The sequence below is a fragment of the Desmodus rotundus genome, chromosome 5, assembly GCF_022682495.2.
Source record: "Desmodus rotundus isolate HL8 chromosome 5, HLdesRot8A.1, whole genome shotgun sequence".
In the NCBI taxonomy this organism is placed as follows: domain Eukaryota; kingdom Metazoa; phylum Chordata; class Mammalia; order Chiroptera; family Phyllostomidae; genus Desmodus; species Desmodus rotundus.
Window position 1 is genome coordinate 100,573,824 of NC_071391.1, and position 20,053 is coordinate 100,593,876.

The following is a 20,053-nucleotide window of genomic DNA, read 5'->3' on the forward strand; positions in this document are numbered from 1 at the left end:
AACCATCCTTTCAATTAAAGAGGACTTCAAAAGACAAGAAGTATCATTTAGATAATGACTTCCTGGGAATTTTGCTTAAACTTTTACTGCAGTTAAAAGTCAACAATTCTCAAGTGCCACCAAATCTGTTAGGGGAGAGGGCATTTGTCAAAAGCCCCATCAAGTTGGCAGCTGGTGTGCCGATCGCAGTGGGAAAGAGGGGTAGAATAAAGAGGAAGCAATGCAGAAATCAGAGTGTTATGGAGATGTACAGGTGAGGAACACAGTGACAGGTAATTATGATCAAAGAACACCACCAAGTGCACAAATAAGACATAGAACTACAGTTCAAGGGAGCAAATCTTCATCATCAACCAGTTCTCCCGAGTCTATAAGAAAAGTCCACTCTCTACCAAGTGATAAACTTTAAAACAATTAACCTGTTTGTTGAACAGCCACCAGCTCCTTCTGCATTGGCAGCTCTTTACTCTAAAGGAGGTATTCCTAGCAGACTGTCCATGGCTCAGTGAAACACATATTATGGTGACAATGCCCTGAAAAATCTTCCCTTTGATCTTATTACTTTAGCTGAGTGTCTGAGAGAGACTAAACATCCATATATCTTTGTGTCAAAGGAGGATTTTAGAGAATTACTTTTGGTCTAAGGTGCTCCTGAAATAGCTGTGCCTTTGCTTCCTAACCTGATTGCAGTGCTAAAGGCAGTTCTGGTCCATTCCGGTGATGAAGTGCTAGAAGAGGGTTGCATGCTCTGGTACAATTAAGTGTTGGTGGTCCTTCTCTAAATAACCAGCTGAAACACCTGCTTACAAGTGGAAGCCTTATCATCATCAAAGCTAAAATTCCAACATATTGCTCTATAGGTTGTCGAAGAAGGGAACCGACCAAAATCTTCTAACTACCTGGTGACAGGTATTAAATGCTGACCATGGACACCTATGGAACTTTTTCAGGTTAATTTTGGTTTATTCTTTTGTAAATTATAGCTGCCATTCATTCTTTACTAGTTTAAGATGAATATACATAATTCCACTGAATCATAGTAAATGTTAATCAACAACAAAAAAGAGTAGTTAATGATGGAAAGCTATTTTTAAAAGGTCTATAACAGTATAATTTTGTGGGGTTTATTTTTCATATTTCTATGGTTTGTGTGAACAACAATTACTGGTTTCACAGTAGATGTATTTGTATTTATTTCCTAGTGCCTTTTATTTATAACATTCCTTTTACAATTAGTTTGTAGCTATGCACTTATTTCTACATATTTTTCCATTTCTTGATTTTATATGTATTAAGGCTATAGACATTTGTATATTTACTATTAATTATTATTTGTAAGTATGCATTTTATAATGTAGAATGTTTGGGAAAATTTCTTTTCAGAGTGTTCTAGTTTAAGAAAAAAAATTTAATTAATTTATTTTTAAAGAAAGGGGAAGAAAGGGAGAAAGAGAGGGAGAGAAAAATCAATGTGTGGTTGTTTCTTGCATTGTCCACTGGGGACCTGGCCCGCAACCCAGACATGTGCCCTGACTGGGAATCGAACCAGTGACTCTGGTTTGCAGGCTGGCACTCAATCCACTGAGCCACACCAGCCAGGGCTAAAAAAAAAATTATAAATTCTCTTAGAAGTATGTTTATTACAACTCAATAAACTACATAAACTTTAGGTGTTAATTGTATTTAAGTAAATGTTACTTTTGTATTTCATAGCCTGAATTCAGTACATGAAGAGATTCAGAAATTAAAATCTTAAAACTCTTTAAAAAACCCAACAATTCTCCTTCCACTATTGGTTAATGATTCAAGAATCTGGCTAACTCTTTGATCAGAAAATAATTTTCAAATGGCTATTATTAAAATTTTACAAGAGCCCCTTGGCATGTAATATTATAAATTCTGTCTTTGCGACAGCATTTCTATTTGAGTAAGTACATCTTGGTATATAGTTTCAGATGAGGCTGTGTGTGTATGTGTGTATTTTTCCAGCTTTCTGTAGTTTTCACGTGCCCTTGCCACCATATTCTACCAGGCAACCTGCTCTCCACTCCATTTCTCGGGTGATGAATGAGTATAGAGCACGGTGGGAAGTAGAGCATGAGTGCAACTCTTTCTGGCTATTGTTCTCCAAAAGCCTAAGCCTTGTATGGCAGAGGGAAATTCCCACTAGCCCAGGGATTATTCTGTGTTCCCCATACTTTCCCATCTCCTAGTCATTAGGTAGGGTCATGTGACTTGCTCTGGCCAGTGGGCTATGAGTGGAAGCAAACATATGAATGCATCAATATAATTGTGCGTGTTAACATAAAATGCACTGCATTGCATGTATTTGTTCTACATACCACTTGATTATTAAAAAACTCAACAATATATCTTGGAGATCTTTCTTGCATATAACAAATAAATTTATTCCTTTAAACTGTATCATATCACAATGATAACATTCAGATGGTTTCCATTATTTTGCTATTACGGAAACACTTGTGTATTCTCAATAAACCTGGAATTGGGATTTCATGGCAGAAAGTTATGTGCTTTTCCAGATTTTAAAACAATGATTTAAAATATATTCTGTTAAATTCAACTTGCTGCATTTTTCCTAGGATTTTTAAAATTAGATTCATCAATGAGAATGTCCTAATGCTCCTAATGTTATCATCTTTCTCTCTCCTTCACTCCTTAAGACGTGGGAATACTGACCTAATTGGTCAGATTCCAGGATGTTGATGGTGATGAGTTTACAAGTGTTAAATACACCTGGGTGTGGTTCTCTTGTGGTGCTTAGGTCTTTCTCGAAGGGGAAAAGAGGGCAGCCAGAACAAAGTGTACCTCTTCTGGTGGGCAGAGCCTCTTCTCTCTCTTCCTCGCACATGAGCAGTGCCACACATGTGCCCCTCCTGGCTTGGCAAGGGATAGTAGAAATTTCTGAGCTTAGAAGAAGAGAGGCCCTAGCCTGTGCCTCAGCCCTGTGCCCCTACTGGGTTGCCCCTACTGTGTTGCAATAGGGTTAGAGGGACCTAAAATAAGGAAATACCTTATGGCCATTGCCATTGTCAGGTGTGCATACTCCTCTCTTCAGAAACCGCAGGAAGAAGACAACCAGGCCAAGGCAAGATCCAGGCTCATTCCTGAATATATTTTCCATATGAGAAAAATCTCATCCCAGGAATATTGTTTTTGGCAGCTTGTAGTATAAGTATCTATTTTGAAAAGTAATTTTAAATTTCCAAGTGTTCAGGGCTTTTTGTTTAAATATTTTTGTTCAATTCTTCTTCATTTAGCTATTGGGATATGATAGTAGATATTAAGGCACCCAGTTCACTTAGAAGCATACCTCATTACAAAGGTGTTGGTTAACAGGAAGTGGGAGAGAACAGTAATTAGAAAATAGACCTGCTTTATGCCATTTAAAATTTAAATGTGAGGTGTCAAATCCAGCAAGGTTTTCATTGTGGCATTAATATTCAGTTCTAAATGAACTCTGCACAACTGAAATAACAAAAAAAATTCTTTTGGAGAAAACTAAAACCAACAATTGATCAACACAGCATAAAATGAAGATGACAGGGTGTTGAGGCAGGCTGCCCGGTTCAAACTCTGGAGCCACCATTTACTAGCTTGACTGGTGTTGGAGAAGTTGCTTACTCTTGTGTTTCAGTTTATCTATAACATGGGGATAATTATAGTATTTCCCTCATGGAGCTTTCATAAGGATTGAATGAAGTGATACATTTAAAGTGTTTAGAACATTGTCTGGCACTGAATAAATTTTAGCTATTATTTTTAAGTATTGATCATCACTGCATCATCAAGGGTAGAACAATTATACCTAAAAGCTATTCCTTACAAAAGGTGTTAGATGGAAGAGTCACAGGTCTGAATTCACTTTCCAAATAATAAACACTGAACTGAAGAACATGGCGATATATACAAGTGTCTGTTTAGGCTTTGCCATCCCTCAATCCCAACCCCCTCTCTCAGGCAGCCCCTTGACAGCCAAACACCCTGGACCAATAGTGCCAACCAAGGTTCACCAGTAACTGCTACCTGATTTAGTAGCTCTATTTCCCCACTTTCCTTGTTCCTTCCTCCTCAGAAGGAGTGCTTCTTTGTCATTTTTATCTCCCTTTCTCATATGTATGCATAATTCCCTTGAATGAACATTCTACTGTTGTCTGGTTTCAGTTTTTGTAGTGGGATTAGGATAATTGCTTTTCCTCCTTTTACTTCATTTATCACCCCTCTGTTCCCCAGCCCCTAAGATTCTAATCATGATCACAAGGCCGAGTAGTACTAGTGATAGACTTAAAGAAAAAGAGAAACCATTCAACCTGTAAACAGTCCAATAACAATGTAAGGGCTGTCACAAGGCAGTACAAAGTTGCCGAGTGTGATACTGACAACTGACAGGAGGAGAGAAATTATTGGAGCTAGAGTGTCCATGGGAGGCTTTATGAAGAGAGAAGAGCTTCAGCTGACCCTGAAAGACCTGGGGGGCTGTGGCTCCCAACTGTGGTAATCCAGGTGAAGGCAGTGGTCTGAGTAAAGGCACCTGTGGTCGGAGGCAGAGACCAGGTTAGTCTCTTGGCTGGAGAGTTTGAGTTGTGGGCAGTGGACAGAGACTGAAAGTATAATCTAAGCTCTGAGTGGTAAACTCAGGTTAGACATTACTTTAAGGATGGGTCTGATATGAGAAATGTCAATTCTGAGGTTGAGGGTAGGATACAAATTATTTGTTAATTGTTAATTTAAAACAACTCTGTTAAAGTTCTGTGCAGTGGTATATCAAACAACTATGCTAAAGGTATTCTTATTCTAAACCACTCAACTAACAAAAATGGTGATCCATCCTAGCTGAACTTAAGTCTTTATCAGCTCTCAACACTTCAAAATGACCTAGATTTCTGCTCAATTACCTGTCTACAATTTATTAGTGGTTAACATTTTCCTATGAACTTATGCTTATAGGCACATGAACCTAATTGACAGAAACATAGAGTCATCTGCAGCTACTTGCCTAAGTGGCAAGTGTCCTAGGGAAGGAAGAATGTGTGGGGTGAAGGTGGAGACAGGAGTACCTGGTGCGACTATGGAGGTTGTGGGTTTGGCTGTGTGGATGCTTTGTGTTCTAAGTCACCCATGTGACACAGAAATATTAGCCTGGCAGGGTGTGGACAGCAGGGATTAGTGTGGCCTTAGCAGCACATATAGTCATGGCTACTGTATTACCTCCCTGCTGAACAGAATCTTGAGTACTGTTTTTTTTCTTTTGTTTTTGGTGATGGGGTTAAGTGTAATTTACAAGGCCAGTGGTACGCTATCAAATAACTTTATGGAATGATTTGTGACCTGAGGTCAAAGCATTCAGTACCTTTTAGTTATAAAGGTATTAAAAGAATGCAGGAAAAATAAATTCTTATTGGGGACAGAATCATTCAGTTTCAATATTAACTATGTTTTATTAGATCTTTGACTCAAAACTCTAGAGATAATCTGGTCACTTTTTAAAACAATGATATTATTTAATTATTTTTAGAGATAGGGGAAGGAAGAAAGAAGAGGGAAACATCAGTGTGTGGTTGCCTCTCGTGCGCCCCCTACTGGGGACCTGGCCCGCAAACCAGGCATGTGCCCTAGACTGGGAATCTAATGGGCGAGCCTTTGGTTTGCAGGCTGGCAGTCAATCCACTGAACCACACCAGCCAGGGCTAATCTGGTCACTTCTTTAGTTTTAAAAGGTAAAATACAGTTTAATATCCCAATATACTAAAAACAATATTTGCCTGTGGGACCTGTCCTTTCATAAGGACAATTAAAATTTTTTTTATTGTTATTAAATTACAGTTGTCTGCATTTTCTCTCCATCCCAATTTTGTTTACTAGTGATTGAAATATCACAAGCATGTATTTCAAGCTCTTTTCTTACTCGATAAGGAAAAACTAAAATCAGGGTTAAAAATAAAGCTGAATGAAGAAAGTGATGCCTATAGGAATTCTCATCTAATAGATAAGAGTATTTTTGATAAGTGCAGCCCCTGCCTCCAAAATTGCAAGTCTGCAAAACTGCAGCTCAAGGTGCCTCCCGCCTCGGCTCCACCCTCGTTCTGGTAGAGAGACCTACACCTGCCCCAGCTTTTTAAGCTTCTTTCCCTAAACTGTAAAATAAAGAAATCTCTCTTCATAGCTTGATGTGAAAATTAAAGTAAGTGATCTGCAGGCTGAAAAGTGAGTACAGAAGTTACTGCTAACGTTTTCTACAATGCGCTGGCCTCCCCGTCTTTGGCGTCTTCCTTCCTTCCTTCTCGCGCCCGCGCCTCTAACCTGGCCTCGTCTGTTTGTTAATTTAATTAATTAACGTTCGCAACCGTAGTCGACTTCCCCGGTGACAGCTGGTGCAGAGGACAGGCCCACTCCCGCTGTGCGCTAGCGTGCGCCCCCGGCCTCCCTTCCAAGTGGAAGACTCCGCCCGGAACCGCCTGGGAGCCCCGCGGGGGTTTCGGAGTCCCGGCCCCTGGCCCCGCCCCCAGGGCCGGCTCCTGGAGCCGCGCGGTGATTGGCGCTGTCGGAGCAACCGCGGAGCCTCGGTAGTCAACGGGCAGAGCGACCAGTTCTCGGATCACCAAGGAAATCGAACGGCTGAAGGCCTTGGCGTAGTGCGCGGACCTTTCGCGCGCGGGGGGCCGCTGCTTATCACCCAGAGGCATGCGTCCCTCCCCCGCCCTCTCTGTTCTGAGGGCCCGCGGGGGCTGCGAAGGCGGCTGCTGAACAGGACCCGCCTGTCTTTCACCTGGCAGAAGCCTTAGTAAGTGCAGGATGCCTTCCTCGCCACCGCAGACCCTCCGAGGCGCGGAGGGCAATCTTGGAAGTAGTTTCCGAGCTGGACTAGCCCCACTTGTACTTGTGGAAACTGGCCCGAAAAGCGCAGCGACTTGACTCGACTCACTTAACTGTTTGGTACGTGGGTCGGGACGGGAAATAAGGTACCTGGGCGGGCCCGCCCCAGAGAGCCCTTCCCACCACGCCTTACCCCCGGGCAAGGCTCAGAGGTGGACGGCTGGCTTCCTAGCTCCCGACTGTGTCATAGGACAGAAGTAGGAAGGTGAAGGCTGCTTGGGCTTTGGAGGTAATAGAAGCACCAGAAGTTTATTTCTGAGAAATAATCACAATATGAATAGTCTAAAACCCAGAGCCATCAGTTTGGATAAAGCTTTCTACAACTTCCTCGCCTGGAAAGGCCACTGGCTCCCTCTCATTCCTCCACGCGTGTATGGTTTTCACAAGCACATCACTAAGATAAGTCCCATTTTCTTTTGCTCTTTTTATATGGGCATAAAATTTATATTTAGTTTCCACTTGGAAGTTTTCCTTTCATCTTCTTGTGAGCTCTTGTTTTTTTTCCTCAGCAATGACTTTCACCCCACTTCCCCCTGAAGCACCCCATTTATTCTCAGATTTTTTTTTCTTGGCCCTATTTTCTTAACCGTGAAACAGCCCATTTCACTCTCTCTCTCTCTGCCCTCATTATTTGTGTAGATTAGCACAGCCTAACCCTGCCCCTCAAGGGCAGAAGAATGGGGTGGGGTGGGGGAGTGTTACAGCGGGGTACCCATGGGGCCTCATTCCAGCTTGCTTTCTTTTTGAAACAATGATTTCAAAACTCACATAGATCACAAGATATATCTACCTAACCCAGGGTTGTTGTTGTTGTTTTTTTTGTTTTTTTTTTAAGAAACTTAACAAGGACATAGGAAGTCCTGGGTGTTGGTAATAAAGCAGTTAGAAGTGTTGGAAATGTTTAAGATCAATGAATAGACTTTAAGTTGGGCATTGGGCCTCAACCTCTGACCACATAGGATTTACTCTCAGGACAGCCACAGGGCACCTCTTGGCTGCCCAGCATGGGCAGACCCCAGCAGCACAGGTTGGCTGTACATGGAGCCCCATCTTTTCCCTTTGGTTGGGGCCTTTGGACTTGTGCCAAATTAATCTTTCTGTTTCTCCCCAACCCTGCCTTCTGGTCCCTGCTTCCATCAGACTTTGACTTCCTTTTCTCTTCTTCCCCTGCCCTCCACTTTTCTCTTTCTATTTAGGAAATCCCTTCCTATGTCCGCATCTTTGACCGTTGGGAGAGCGCTTAGGGCAGTGCTCAACTGGGATTTGTTGTTTTTTACTTCTGGTTCCTCTTTCCCAATTTGTAATAACCCCAGATGAAGAAATCCTGAATAATATTAACAATAATAACAATAATAATATCCAGAAAATAATATGTCTCTGTTTAAACAGACATCTATTTCCTAATCTTAGCCTTTTTAAAAATGTGAATCTTTGCCTTGTTTAAAAAATTAGCATTCTCAGCAATTCTTTTTTTTTTCATTTTCACCAATAACTTTATTGATTTGGATATGTTGAGTATGTCGGTATCTCCCACTATTGGCTTCTAGTGGGCAGAGGCCAGGGTTGCTGCTAAACATCTTCCAATGCACAAGACAGCCCCACAGCAAAGAATTATTTGGCCAAAATATCAGTAGTGCCAAGGCACTTCAAAAACCACTTCTGACACATTTGATCAGTCACAGCACCTTCTCCACACACTACACAAATTTTTTTTTTGCATTTCAGTTTTATTTTCACCTTTCTTGAAATGATAAAGCATAATACATGAGAATGTTGAGTATTTTCTTCCATCTTCAATATTAAAATGGCTGCACAAAAATTCATCAATTTTGATGTTTTTATTTTATTAAACATTTTTTTATTGTTCAATTCTGAGTAATCAATTTAATTCATCTTCAACACCCATGCAAAATGCCTGCTGTATATACTGTGCTGAGGACATTCGTATAGCTTGTCCCTGTAGTCATTGAAACTTCTTTCACACTAGAGAGAACAAACCTGAAGAATTCAAGGCTACATTGGTGTAGTGTCACAGCAAAAGCTAGGACTTTCTTAGGGGGAGGCTGCAGAAGTTTGGTGAGGGGGTTTGGAGAGGCTTAATAGAGGAGTCAGGGTTTGAAACTGACCTTGAAAGCTGAGATTCCACACAGGAGAACCACAGGAGACCACTCTGGAGGAGAGAAAGCAGGGGCGCTGTGTTGGAGGGGTTGCTTGTCGGGTCACTTTGCAGCATTCCTGTAGCAGGCTTGCTTGCCCTGACACAGGAGCTCTTTTCCCACTTGAGTAGAAGGATCCCTTCTGTTGGAGATGCCTTTTCTCATTTCCTTCCTATTTTCTCTGGGTAAGTTTAATTTTTCAGTTGCGTTCGTTTCTCACAATGTGGGTATACTCAAGCTAAAAAATCCTAAGAGTCAAGATCTGAGAATAACTCATACAGGTTCTCCAATCCAATAGCATTAACCAGAGTTTTTTTAAATTTTAACTTTTTTTTTAAGCCATGTGAGTGCAAAAGGTACTGGGGCACACATCTTAGCTGGAGGATTCAGTTGTCTTTTCTTTGGAATCAAGAATGTGTCCCTTACACATGGACAAAACCAAGGGGGAGGGTGGAAGAAGGGGAGAGAGGTGGGTTTGGCTGGGGTGGGGTAGAGGAGTGGGGAGAAAATGCAGACAACTGTAATTGAACAACAAAAAAATAATTAAAACATAGAAAAATAAAAATAGTTACTATTTAATGCAGAAACATGAAATTTTATAAAAGTTTTACATTAAAATGTAAAAAAAATGTGTCCCTTCAGCTTAAAAACAAAACCAATGACTCTTCGGAAACCTTTTAAATTTAGGGTTCTTAGGATAGTGTATGTAGCTGTGTTCCCTTTTTTACCCTAGGGCATGCAGCTCCCTGTAGTAAGAATATAGAAGGTGGGTGAGTGTGTTTGGGGAAAGAGAAAGATAAACTGGAAATGATGAAATAGTCAAAAATCTCTATCCTGAGCTTCCTTTTGTTTCTGTAGGAACCACTGGACAAATGTAAATATCAGTCCTTTTTGGACAGATTTCAAAAAGAAAGGTGAAGCATATATAGTCTGCTCTTCTTATTGTTTTCATGTTCTTTGGTTCTAAAATAGGAGGAGCTAAAACTTCATAGCTCAATATGACTGGGGCTTGAGGGTAAAAAGATGCTTGGAATAAAAGTAGCTATATGAAACAAAGCACAGTTACTAAAGGACAATGATTTTAAGTAATCTATTTGCATATAGCTCTTTCTGGTATTTTAAGTGCCCATCCATGCAGAATTCCTGCATTGCCATATCTGCTCCTTGCAGTAGCCTTGGGAGTTAGGGAGCGCAGGTGGCATTACCACTGTAGGGAGCGGAAGTCACCTAGTGTGGTGAAATGGCCCTACATAGAGTTTTCATTGTCAGCTTTCCCACTCCCATATGATGCTGTCCAAATACTATTGTTCTCATCAAATTGAGCCCTTGTAGGAAGAAGGCAAGATCTTCACCAATAATATGCATTTGTGTACCTTTGGAATTCAATGTATCTGGACAGAGCAAATTCACATAAACCTTAAAATGGACATCATCCTCAAAAACTTGAAAATGACAAACCAGGAAGTTTATTGAGCCTAATCTCTGAGAATAAAGGTTATTGCTCTGTCTTCGGTGAGGACCCAGGAGCCCTAAGAGAAAGCAGTTTTCCTGGAATGCACACCGTTGGTAGGCCTGTACCATAGGACCAGGCTGGAGCTGGTCAGTGATAATAGTAGAAGAGTGGTTAAGAAATGGCTTTGACTCCTGCTTCTGCCACTTACTGGCTGTGGATCCTCAACAACTTCTTTACCTTCTTGAAGCTTCTGATTCCTCAAATGTAAGTAGGGTATTAATAGTATGTGACTGATATGGTTATGAAGAATTTATGAGATAGCACATATAAAAAGCTCTTTCCAAGGCCTGGCCAACAAATGGAAGCTTCCTGGTTGTTGTTGTTACTATTATTAAGGCCACAGGACATTCTGTGTTCTAGACGCTAGAGCCAGATAACCTGTTTGGAATTTCAGTTATGCATCTACCTGTTGTGAAATGATGGGCAAACAGGTTAAGCACTCTCAGTCTTGGTTCCCTCATCTATGAAGTGGGAATCATAGTAGGGCTACCTACCTCATAAGGTTATTACAAGGATTAAGTCTATACCACTCAGAATATACATAAAACTGTTTGCTAATACTGGTACTTCTAACTTCACAAAAATCTTAGCTTGGGTCCAACTGATTTCTGTGTTTGAAATTTCATGTAAGACTTTCAGAAAATACAAAGTTTTAAAAATGGGAAAAGGGAGTATTTCCAAAGTTAAAAAGTGTTACAGTCCAGGGAACTCACTCATATGCATTGCACACTGTGACTGCAGAGGAAAGCGGAGCTTTCTACTCTTTTGACATGTTATCAGGCCCTTCCTGAGGTTGTGGTGGGCGGGTTACAATGGCATTACTTTGGCCACTTCTTTCCTCCTGTGTACACTGACTATATTTAGGCAGGTCTAGACGAGTTTAATGTGTTGCATATTGCCTTGAGTCGGTTGGTCCCAGAACAGCTGGCTACACAAGCCAGAACATTTTGGTCCAACTTTAAAGTCCTAGAGAAGTAAATATTCATGAGGTGAGGCCATGTATTCTAGCTGGGCTGAGTGGTGGTCTGGTTCCCACCCTCTCACTAGGTTCCAGCTGGCCACTTAACGTGTAGACATGTGTGCAGACTCTTAAGGTTTCATCCTCTTTGCCCTCTTTGGAAGCATGTGATTATAATTGGAATACTGATGTGTAATGAAGGTTAAGGAGTGACTCTTTATTTTCCAAAATTGAAAAGCTTTGTGTTTTTCTATTATAGGAATAAATCCTGTTTTAGAAATATTTAAATAACACAAAAATTCAAGCAACATAGAAAACGCAAAAGTCCCATGTTCCCACCACACATAGAAAACCATTGTAAACCTCTTGGAGTGTATCTTTCTAAATGGTTTTCTATGTGAATATGGATATCTACCTATGGATGTCGAATTTTATGGATACCTTTTAGTAATATATATGGATATTTTTTTTACCAACAAATATTCATCTGTATTTTAATTTTTAACTTATAGATAGAATTCCACTGCATGAACGCACTGTAATTTATGTTGAACGAATCCACTGTTGAAGTTAGATAGTTGCCAAGTTTTCAGGAAGTCTGAGTTTGACAATCCCCTTTACAGGAGGTCCCGGAGACTTACCTCCTAACTCAGAGATGGAGATACCAGGCTCATCTTCTACCACCTCTGAGCAGCAGCTGCGAAGGCGAGAAGGACTGAACAACAGCAAAACAGACGTGGCCAAGCAGAGTCTCATCTCATCTGAGGAGTGGCTCCAACTGTATGGGCTAAAGAGCAACAAATTGACCTTGAAACAGATTTTGTCACAAATTGGATTTCCACACTGTGCAGGTAGAGTACTGACAGAACAACGCTGGCCGGCAAACCCAGCCAGCATGCTCTGAGGAGGCTGTGTTAGTTCTGTAGGTCCCTCAAAAACGATGGGGCTCTGAGCTTGTTTTGATCTCACTTCCTTATGGGCAAAAAATGTTTGCACCCTCATGTGTGTATATTATATGAATGTACATTTATCCACACATTAAACATTGGTAATGCTTAATTTCATTTTTTTTTTTTGAAAAATGAAATAGAAGTTATTTGTATTTGTCCCCGGGGATGTGCTACCCCCTATAGGAGGTCATTGATGAAAACAATAGCTATGTGTAGTTTCAGGAAGAGTGTGCTGTTTTCCTGTTGTGGCCTGCCTTATGTTGCCGTTCTTCCCAAAATGCATTGGTTTGAATGTTGGTCCCCAACTGCCATGAGCACTGCCCTCCAACGGGAGTGTGGCAATGTGTGAGCATTATGGATTATGCTGGCTTTACAAAGTGTTTGGGAATGTTTACTCCTCCTCCTCTATGTTCAGATGCCATTGTAGATATAGGATTGGTACTATTTCTTCTTTAAATGTTTCATAAAACTCAGCAGTGAAACTTATCTGAGCCTGGAGTTTTGTTTGTAGGAAAAATTATTGATAAGAAATTCAATTTCTGTAATAGACAAAAATCTGAATAGCTATTCAGACTTTGTTTCATCTTGCCAATTTGGGAAAGGTGTGTTTTTCAAGGAGTTTGTTCATTTAATCAGTTTTGGGGTTTTTTGTTTTTTTGGTTTTTTTTTTTTTTAGCATATTGGTGACGCAGATCCTGCCCAGCAGGATCCTGTGTTGTGGCAGCAATAGACAAATACACATGGACTACAGAAATCCTGTGGGGAAAAAGGGACGGCATGGCCACTCTCTAAGTGAGAGGGCGAGAGGGCTAAAGAGAGCCCAAGAGAGAGAGCCGACCCCTGCCTGGACAGGCTTTTATTGCTTTTCTGGGCACATTACATGAGGACGGTCCTCATTTACTATGCACAAGTTCACTGTAGGTGATTACCTTTTACAGACAACCAAGGACAGAATGCTGCTATTTACTCCAAAGAGAAGGATGTTACAGCTCAAGGGGGAAAGTGGTTGAACTGGTTACACTCCATACTTGGGTGGTTTAGCACAGACTTTAGGAAGATACTCAGTAAACATTTGCTGCCTCAATTCAGGGTGAGGGAGTTTTAGCAAGAGCAAGCCTCATAGCCTCTAGGTACAATGCAGGCCTGATTCCCCACAGAAGAACCTATCTGTGGGCGTGGGTCCTGCCCGCTGAACCTTGCTCCCCACTGGCTTTTTTGAGTAGGGGCTGGGCCACATTTCCCATGCGTGGAACAGTTCCTTATATATTGGCAAAACATTGTTCACAATATTCCCTTAACATTCCCTTAGTATTCCTTTTTGAATGCCTGTAGAATCTGTAGTAATCTCCCTTTTTCACTACCAATATTGGTAATTCATGTCTTTCACTTTTTCTGGACACGTCTTGTTAGGGGTATATCGTAACTCCTTTCAAAGAACCAAATTTTGGGTTTGTTGATTTTTCTTCTGTTTTTCTGTGTTCTATTTCATTGACATCTGCTTTGATCTTTATTATTTATTTCCTTCTACTAACTTCAAATTTAATTTGAATTTCTTTTTCAAGCTTTTAAGGTAGAAACATAGATAATTGATTTTAAGCCTTTTTTCTCTTCTAATGTAGTCATTTAAAATTATAAATATTTCCTCAAGCATTACTTTAGCTGAATCCCACAAATCTTTGTTTTTTAAATGCATTTATTGATTATGTTATTACAGTTGTCCCATTTCCCCCCCTACTCCACCCTGCCCACCCCCTCCCTCCCACATTCCCCCCCTATAGTTCATGTCCATGGGTCATACTTATAAGTTCTTTGGCTTCTGCATTTCCTATACTATTCTTACCCTCCCCCTGTCTATTTTCCACCTATCATCTATGCTACTTATTCTCTGTACCTTTCCCCCCCTCTCCCCCTCCCACTCCCCTATTGACAACCCTCCATGTGATCTCTATCTCTATGGTTCTGTTCCTGTTCTAGTTGTTTGCTTAGTTTGCTCTTGTTTTTGTTTTAGGTGTGGTTGTTAATAACTGTGAGTTTGCTGTCATTTTTACTGTTCCTATTTTTTATCTTCTTTTTCTTAGGTAACTCCCTTTAACATATCATATAATAAGGGCTTGGTGATGATGAACTTCTTTAACTTGACCTTATCTGAGAAGCACTTTATCTTCCCTTCCATTCTAAATCATAGCTTTGCTGGATACAGTAATCTTGGATGTAGGTCCTTGCCTTTCATGACTTGGAATACTTCTTTCCAGCCCCTTCTTGCCTGTAAGGTCTCTTTGGAGAAATCAGCTGACAGTCTTATGGGAAGTCCTTTGTAGGTAACTGTCTCCTTTTCTCTTGCTGCTTCTAAGATTCTCTCCTTCTGTGTAATCTTGGCTAATGTAATTATGATGTGCCTTGGTGTGTTCCTCCCTGGGTCCAGCTTCTTTGGGACTCTCTGAGCTTTCTGGACTTCCTGGAAGTCTATTTTCTTTGCCAGATGAGGGAAGTTCTCCTTCATTATTTGTTCAAATAAGTTTTCAATTTTTTGTTCTTCCTCTTCTCCTTCTGGCACCCCTATAATTCGGATGTTGGAACGTTTCAAGATGTCCTGGAAGTTCCTAAGCTTCTTCTCGTTTTTCTGAATTCTTGTTTCTTCATTCTTTTCTGGTTGGATGTTTCTTTCTTCCTTCTGGTCCACACTGTTGATTTGAGTCCCAGTTTCCTTCGCATCACTGTTGGTTCCCTGTACATTTTCCTTTGTTTCCTTTGGCATAGCCCTCATTTTGTCATCTAGTTTTCGACCAAATTCAACCAATTCTGTGAGCTTCCTGATTACCAGTGTTTGAACTGTGCATCTGATAGGTTGGCTATCTGTTTGCTGCTTAGTTGTATTTTTTCTGGAGCTTTGATCTGTTCTTTCATTTGGGCCATTTTTTTTTGTCTTGGCACACCTGTCATGTAAAGGGGTGGAGCCTTAGGTGTTCACCAGGGTGGGGTCAAGCTGGTTGCTACACTGTGACGCTATACATGGGGGAGGGGCCGAGAGGGAGCCATGGCGCTTGCTCCACCCTCTGCTGGATTTCAGTCACTCCCTCCACTACCCACAATCAAACTGGGCCCCTCTAGTGCTGATTCCCGAGTGGGTGGGCTTGTGCAGCTCTAGGCCCCTGTGGGTCTCTCCAATGAACTCTCCTGTGAGGCTGGGAGTTTCTCCTGCTGCCGCCTCAACCCCCATGGGTGTTTTCAATCAGAGGTTTGAGGCTTAATTTCCCTGTGCTGGATCCCTGGGTTGTGCGGTCTGCTTCACTCCCCCGCTGTTCCTCCTGGTTTATCTATGTGAGAATATGGGGCTGCATGGTCTGCTAGCTGCAGTACCTTGTGGGGTCTGCTAGCTGCAGCCTGGCCTGCCCCATTCCACAATCCACCACCTCACTGGATCTGCCGCCGCCTTGCTGCGAGTCCTCTCCACCCGGCTGCCTGTTTCCGCCCCTCCTACTGGTCTGATGAATGTTTCTTCTTTATTTCCTTGGTTGTTGGACTCCCATACAGTTTGATTTTCTGTCAGTTCTGGTTGTTTTTTGTTTTTAAATTGTTGTTGTCCTTCTTTTGGTTGTGCAGGAGGCTCAGTGTGTCTACCTACGCTTCCATCTTGGCCGGAAGCCTGAATCCCACAAATCTTGATAGGTAGTGCTTTCATTATGAAGTTCAAAAATATTTTCTTTTTTCTATTGTAACTTTTTTCTTTGATTCATTTTTTAAAGAAATGTGTTGTTTAATTTCCAAATATTTTAGGACTTTTAAAGATATCTTATTTTTGTTGGATTTCTAATTTAATTCTATTGAGGTCAGAGAACATAAGATTTTAATCTTTGGAAATTTACTGAGATTCGTTTTATGGCTCAGCCTATTTCTTGATGAAATTTCACACACACTTGAAAACAATGTGTATTCTGCAGTTTTTAACATGTAATTATAAATGTTAATTTGGCCAAGATTGTTGATACTAAGATAGAGATATTCTGTATCTTTAGTGATTTTTTTTGTCTAGTGGATGTGTCTATTTCTCCCTTTAGTTCTGTCAGTTCAGTTTGAACTTATTTTTTTAATTAAAAAATTATTTTTCTTTTTTTGACTTTTATTTATTTATGTCGTTCAAGTAAAATGCATACAGATTGCGATTGTCTTATCTTTCTGATGAATTGACAGAGTTTAATAACTTTGATTAATTTTGAAGTGTCCATCTTTATCTCAGCTGGTATTTTGACATTTACTTTGTCTGATATTACTATAATTACCACAGCTTTGTTATACTTAGTTTTTACATGGCATGCAAGTTTATAGTCTTTTGCTCTCAAACTGTCTTGTAGTCTCTATATTTAAATTCTGCCTTTTTAAAGCCAGTCTCATGATCTCTGTCTTACAGGTTTGGCTCCCTACATTTAATGTAATAATTCATATAGTTAGATTTAGGTCTAACATTTACTTTTTGTTTTCTATTTCTCTCATCTTTTTCTTTCCCCTGTTATGCCCCTCTCCCCTCCCATCTGGTCACTGTCAGTTTGTTCTTTATTTTCATGCCTTTGGTTCTATTTTGCTCACTTGTTTGTTTTGTTGATTAGGTTCCACTTAAAGGTGAGATCATATGGTATTTGTCTTTCACTGCCTTGCTTATTTCACTTAGAATCATGCTCTCTAGTTCCATCCATGCTGTTGTGAAGGGTAGGAGCTCCTTCTTTCTTTCTGCTGTGTAGTATTCCATTGTGTACCCTGTACATTGTGTAAATGTACCACAGTTTTTTGATCCACACATCTACTGATGGGCACTTAGGCTATTTCTAGCACTTGGTTATTGTAAATAGCACTGCTATGAACATAGGTGTGCATAAGTTCTTTTGAATTGGTGATCTGAAATTCTTAGTGTATATTCCTAGCAGAGAAATCACTGGGTCAAAAGGCAGTTCCATTTTTATGTTTTGAGGAAATTCCATTCTGTTTTCCACAGTGGCTGCACCAGTCTGCATTCCCACCACCAGTACACTACGGTCCCCTTTTGTCCACATCCTTCCAGCACTTCTACTTTGTAGATTTATTAATGATGGCCATTCTGACTGGTGTGAGTTGATATCTCATTGTGGTTTTATTTTGCATCTTTCTGATGACTAGTGATGTTGAACATCTTTCCATATGTCTATGGACCATCTGGATTGAGTTGTATGATTCTTTATATATTTTGGAGATAACCCTTGCCAAATATATCATTGGCAAGTAATGTTCTGTCAAAAAGGTATGGTTCCCTTTTCATTTTGATGATGGTTTCTTTAGCCATGCAGAAGCTTTTTAATTTGATGTAGTCCCACTTGTTTTTTTTTTCCTTTATTTCTCTTTCCCTAGGAGATATATCAGCAAAAATATTGCTACATGGGATATCTGAAATTTTACTGCCCATATTTTCCACCAGGACTTTTATGGTTTCATGACTTATACTTAAGTCTTTATCTATTTTGAGTTTATTCTGGTGTTTGGTATAAATTGGTGGTCTAATTTAATTTTTTGCAGGTACCAGTCCAGTTTTTCCAACACCATTTATTGAAGAAACTATTTTTACTCCATTAATGCTCATGCTCCTTTGTCAAATATTAATTGACTGTAGAGATGTGGATTTATTTCTGGGCTCACTATTCTGTTTCATTTGTCTATGCATCTATTCTTGTGCCAGTACCAGACTGTTTTGATTACAGTGGCCTTATAGTATAGCTTGATATCAGGTATTGTGATCCCTCCTACTTTGTTCTTCTTTCTCAAGATTGCTGAGACTATTCAGGGTCTTTTTTGGTTCCATATAAATTTTTGTAGTATTTATTCTAGATCTGTGAAATATGCTATTGGTATTTTAATAGTAATTGCTTGGAGCTATAGACTGCTTTGGGTAGTATGGACATTTTAATGATGTTAATTCTTCCAATCCATGAACACAGTATATACTTCTATTTATTAGTATCTTCCTTAATTTCTTTCTTCAGTGTTCTCTAGGTTTCTGAGTACAGGTCTTTTACCTCCTTAGTTAAATTTATCCCTAGGTACTTTATTTTTCTTGTTGCTATAGTAAATGGGATATATTTTCTAGTTTCACTTTCTGATATTTCATTGTTTGTGTACAAAAATGCCATCGATTTCTAAATATTGACTTTGTATCCCACTATTTGCCAAATCCACTTACTAGTTTTTTTGTGGAGACTATAGATTTTCTATGTGCACTATTGTGTTGTCTGTAAATAATGACAATTTTACTTCCTCCTTTCCAATTTGGATGCCTTTTATTTCTTTATCTTTTCTGATCTCTGTGGCTAGAACTTCCAATATTATGTTGAATGTGGACACTCTAATCTTGTTCCTGATCTTAAGGGAAAAGCTTTTAGTTTTTGCTCATTGAGTATGATGTTGGCTGTAGGTTTCTCTCATTTGGCCTTTATTATGTTGAGGTGTGCTCCCTCTCCTACCACTTTGCTGAGTGTTTTTATCATAAAAGGGCACAGGATTTTATCAAATGCTTTTCTAGCATCTATTGATATGGTCATGTAATTTTTTCCTTTATTTTGTTTGTGTGGTATATTATGTTTATTGATTTGCAAATATTGTACAATCTTTGCATCCTTAGGATGAATCCCACTTGATCATAGTGTATGATCTTTTTAATCTATTGCTGAATCCAGATTGCCAATATTTTGTTGAGGATTTTAGCATCTATGTTCATCAGAGATATTGGCTTATAGTTTTCTTTCTTTGTTGTGTCATTACCTGGTTTTGGAATTGGGATGATGCTGGCTTTGTAAGGGTGTGGGAGTCTTCCCTCTTCCTGGATTTTTGGAATAGTTTAAGAAGGATAGGGGTTAGCTCTTCCTTAAATGTTTTGTGAGATTCTCCTGTGAAACTGTCCAGTACACGGCTTTTGTTTACAGGAGTTTTTTGATTACTACTTCCAATTTCACTAGTTGTTAATGGTCTCTTCAGGCATTCTAATTCTTCTTGATTCAGTTTCAGAATATTGTGTATTTCTAGAAATTTATCCATTTAACCCAGGTTGTTCATCTTCTTGGCATATAGTAGTTCATAGTGATCTCTCCAATCCTTTGTATTTTTGTGGTATCAGTTTTAATTTCTCTTTCATTTCTGATTTTATTTATTTGGGTCCTCTCTCTTTTTTATTATTGAGTCTGGCTGAAGGTTTGTCAGTTTAGTTTATGTTTTCAAAGGACACGCTCCTAGATTTATTGATCCTTTGAATTGTTTTTTTAGTCTTTATGTCATTTAATTCTGCTCTGATCCTGATTATATCCTTCCTTCTACTTGCTCTAGGCCTTGTTGTTTTCCTCTAGTTCTTTTAGATATTGGATTAGATTGTTTATTTGAGATTTTTCTGTCTTCTGTGGTAGCCTGTATTGCTACGACCTTCCCTCTCAGGACTGCTTATGTTTTGGGGTATTGTATGTTCATTTTCATTTGACTCCAGGTACTTTTGGTTTCTTCCTTGATCTCCTTGTTAACCCATTCATTATTTAATAACATATTATTCAGTTTCCATGTATTTGAAAGTTTTTGAGTT

General features: G+C 39.7%; 1 protein-coding gene and 1 pseudogene across 2 annotated transcripts in view; both read left to right on the plus strand.

Annotated features, from left to right (window-relative positions):
• Positions 1-220: 220 nt before the first annotated feature.
• LOC112315177 (PACRG-like protein pseudogene) lies at positions 221-895 on the plus strand (annotated as a pseudogene).
• A 5,683-nt stretch (positions 896-6,578) lies between these two features.
• Positions 6,579-20,053, plus strand: part of VWA3B (von Willebrand factor A domain containing 3B) — a 163,320-nt gene continuing 149,845 nt past the window's right edge. The window contains exons 1-2 of one of the 2 annotated variants that reach the window (XM_045204785.2): positions 6,579-6,954; positions 12,145-12,372. In XM_045204785.2, the coding sequence (XP_045060720.2) occupies positions 12,177-12,372 (196 nt within the window). In that variant the 5' untranslated portion in view covers positions 6,579-6,954; positions 12,145-12,176. The remainder of the gene's footprint in view (positions 6,955-12,144; positions 12,373-20,053) is intronic. The other variant, XM_053925321.1, reaches the window with a different exon arrangement.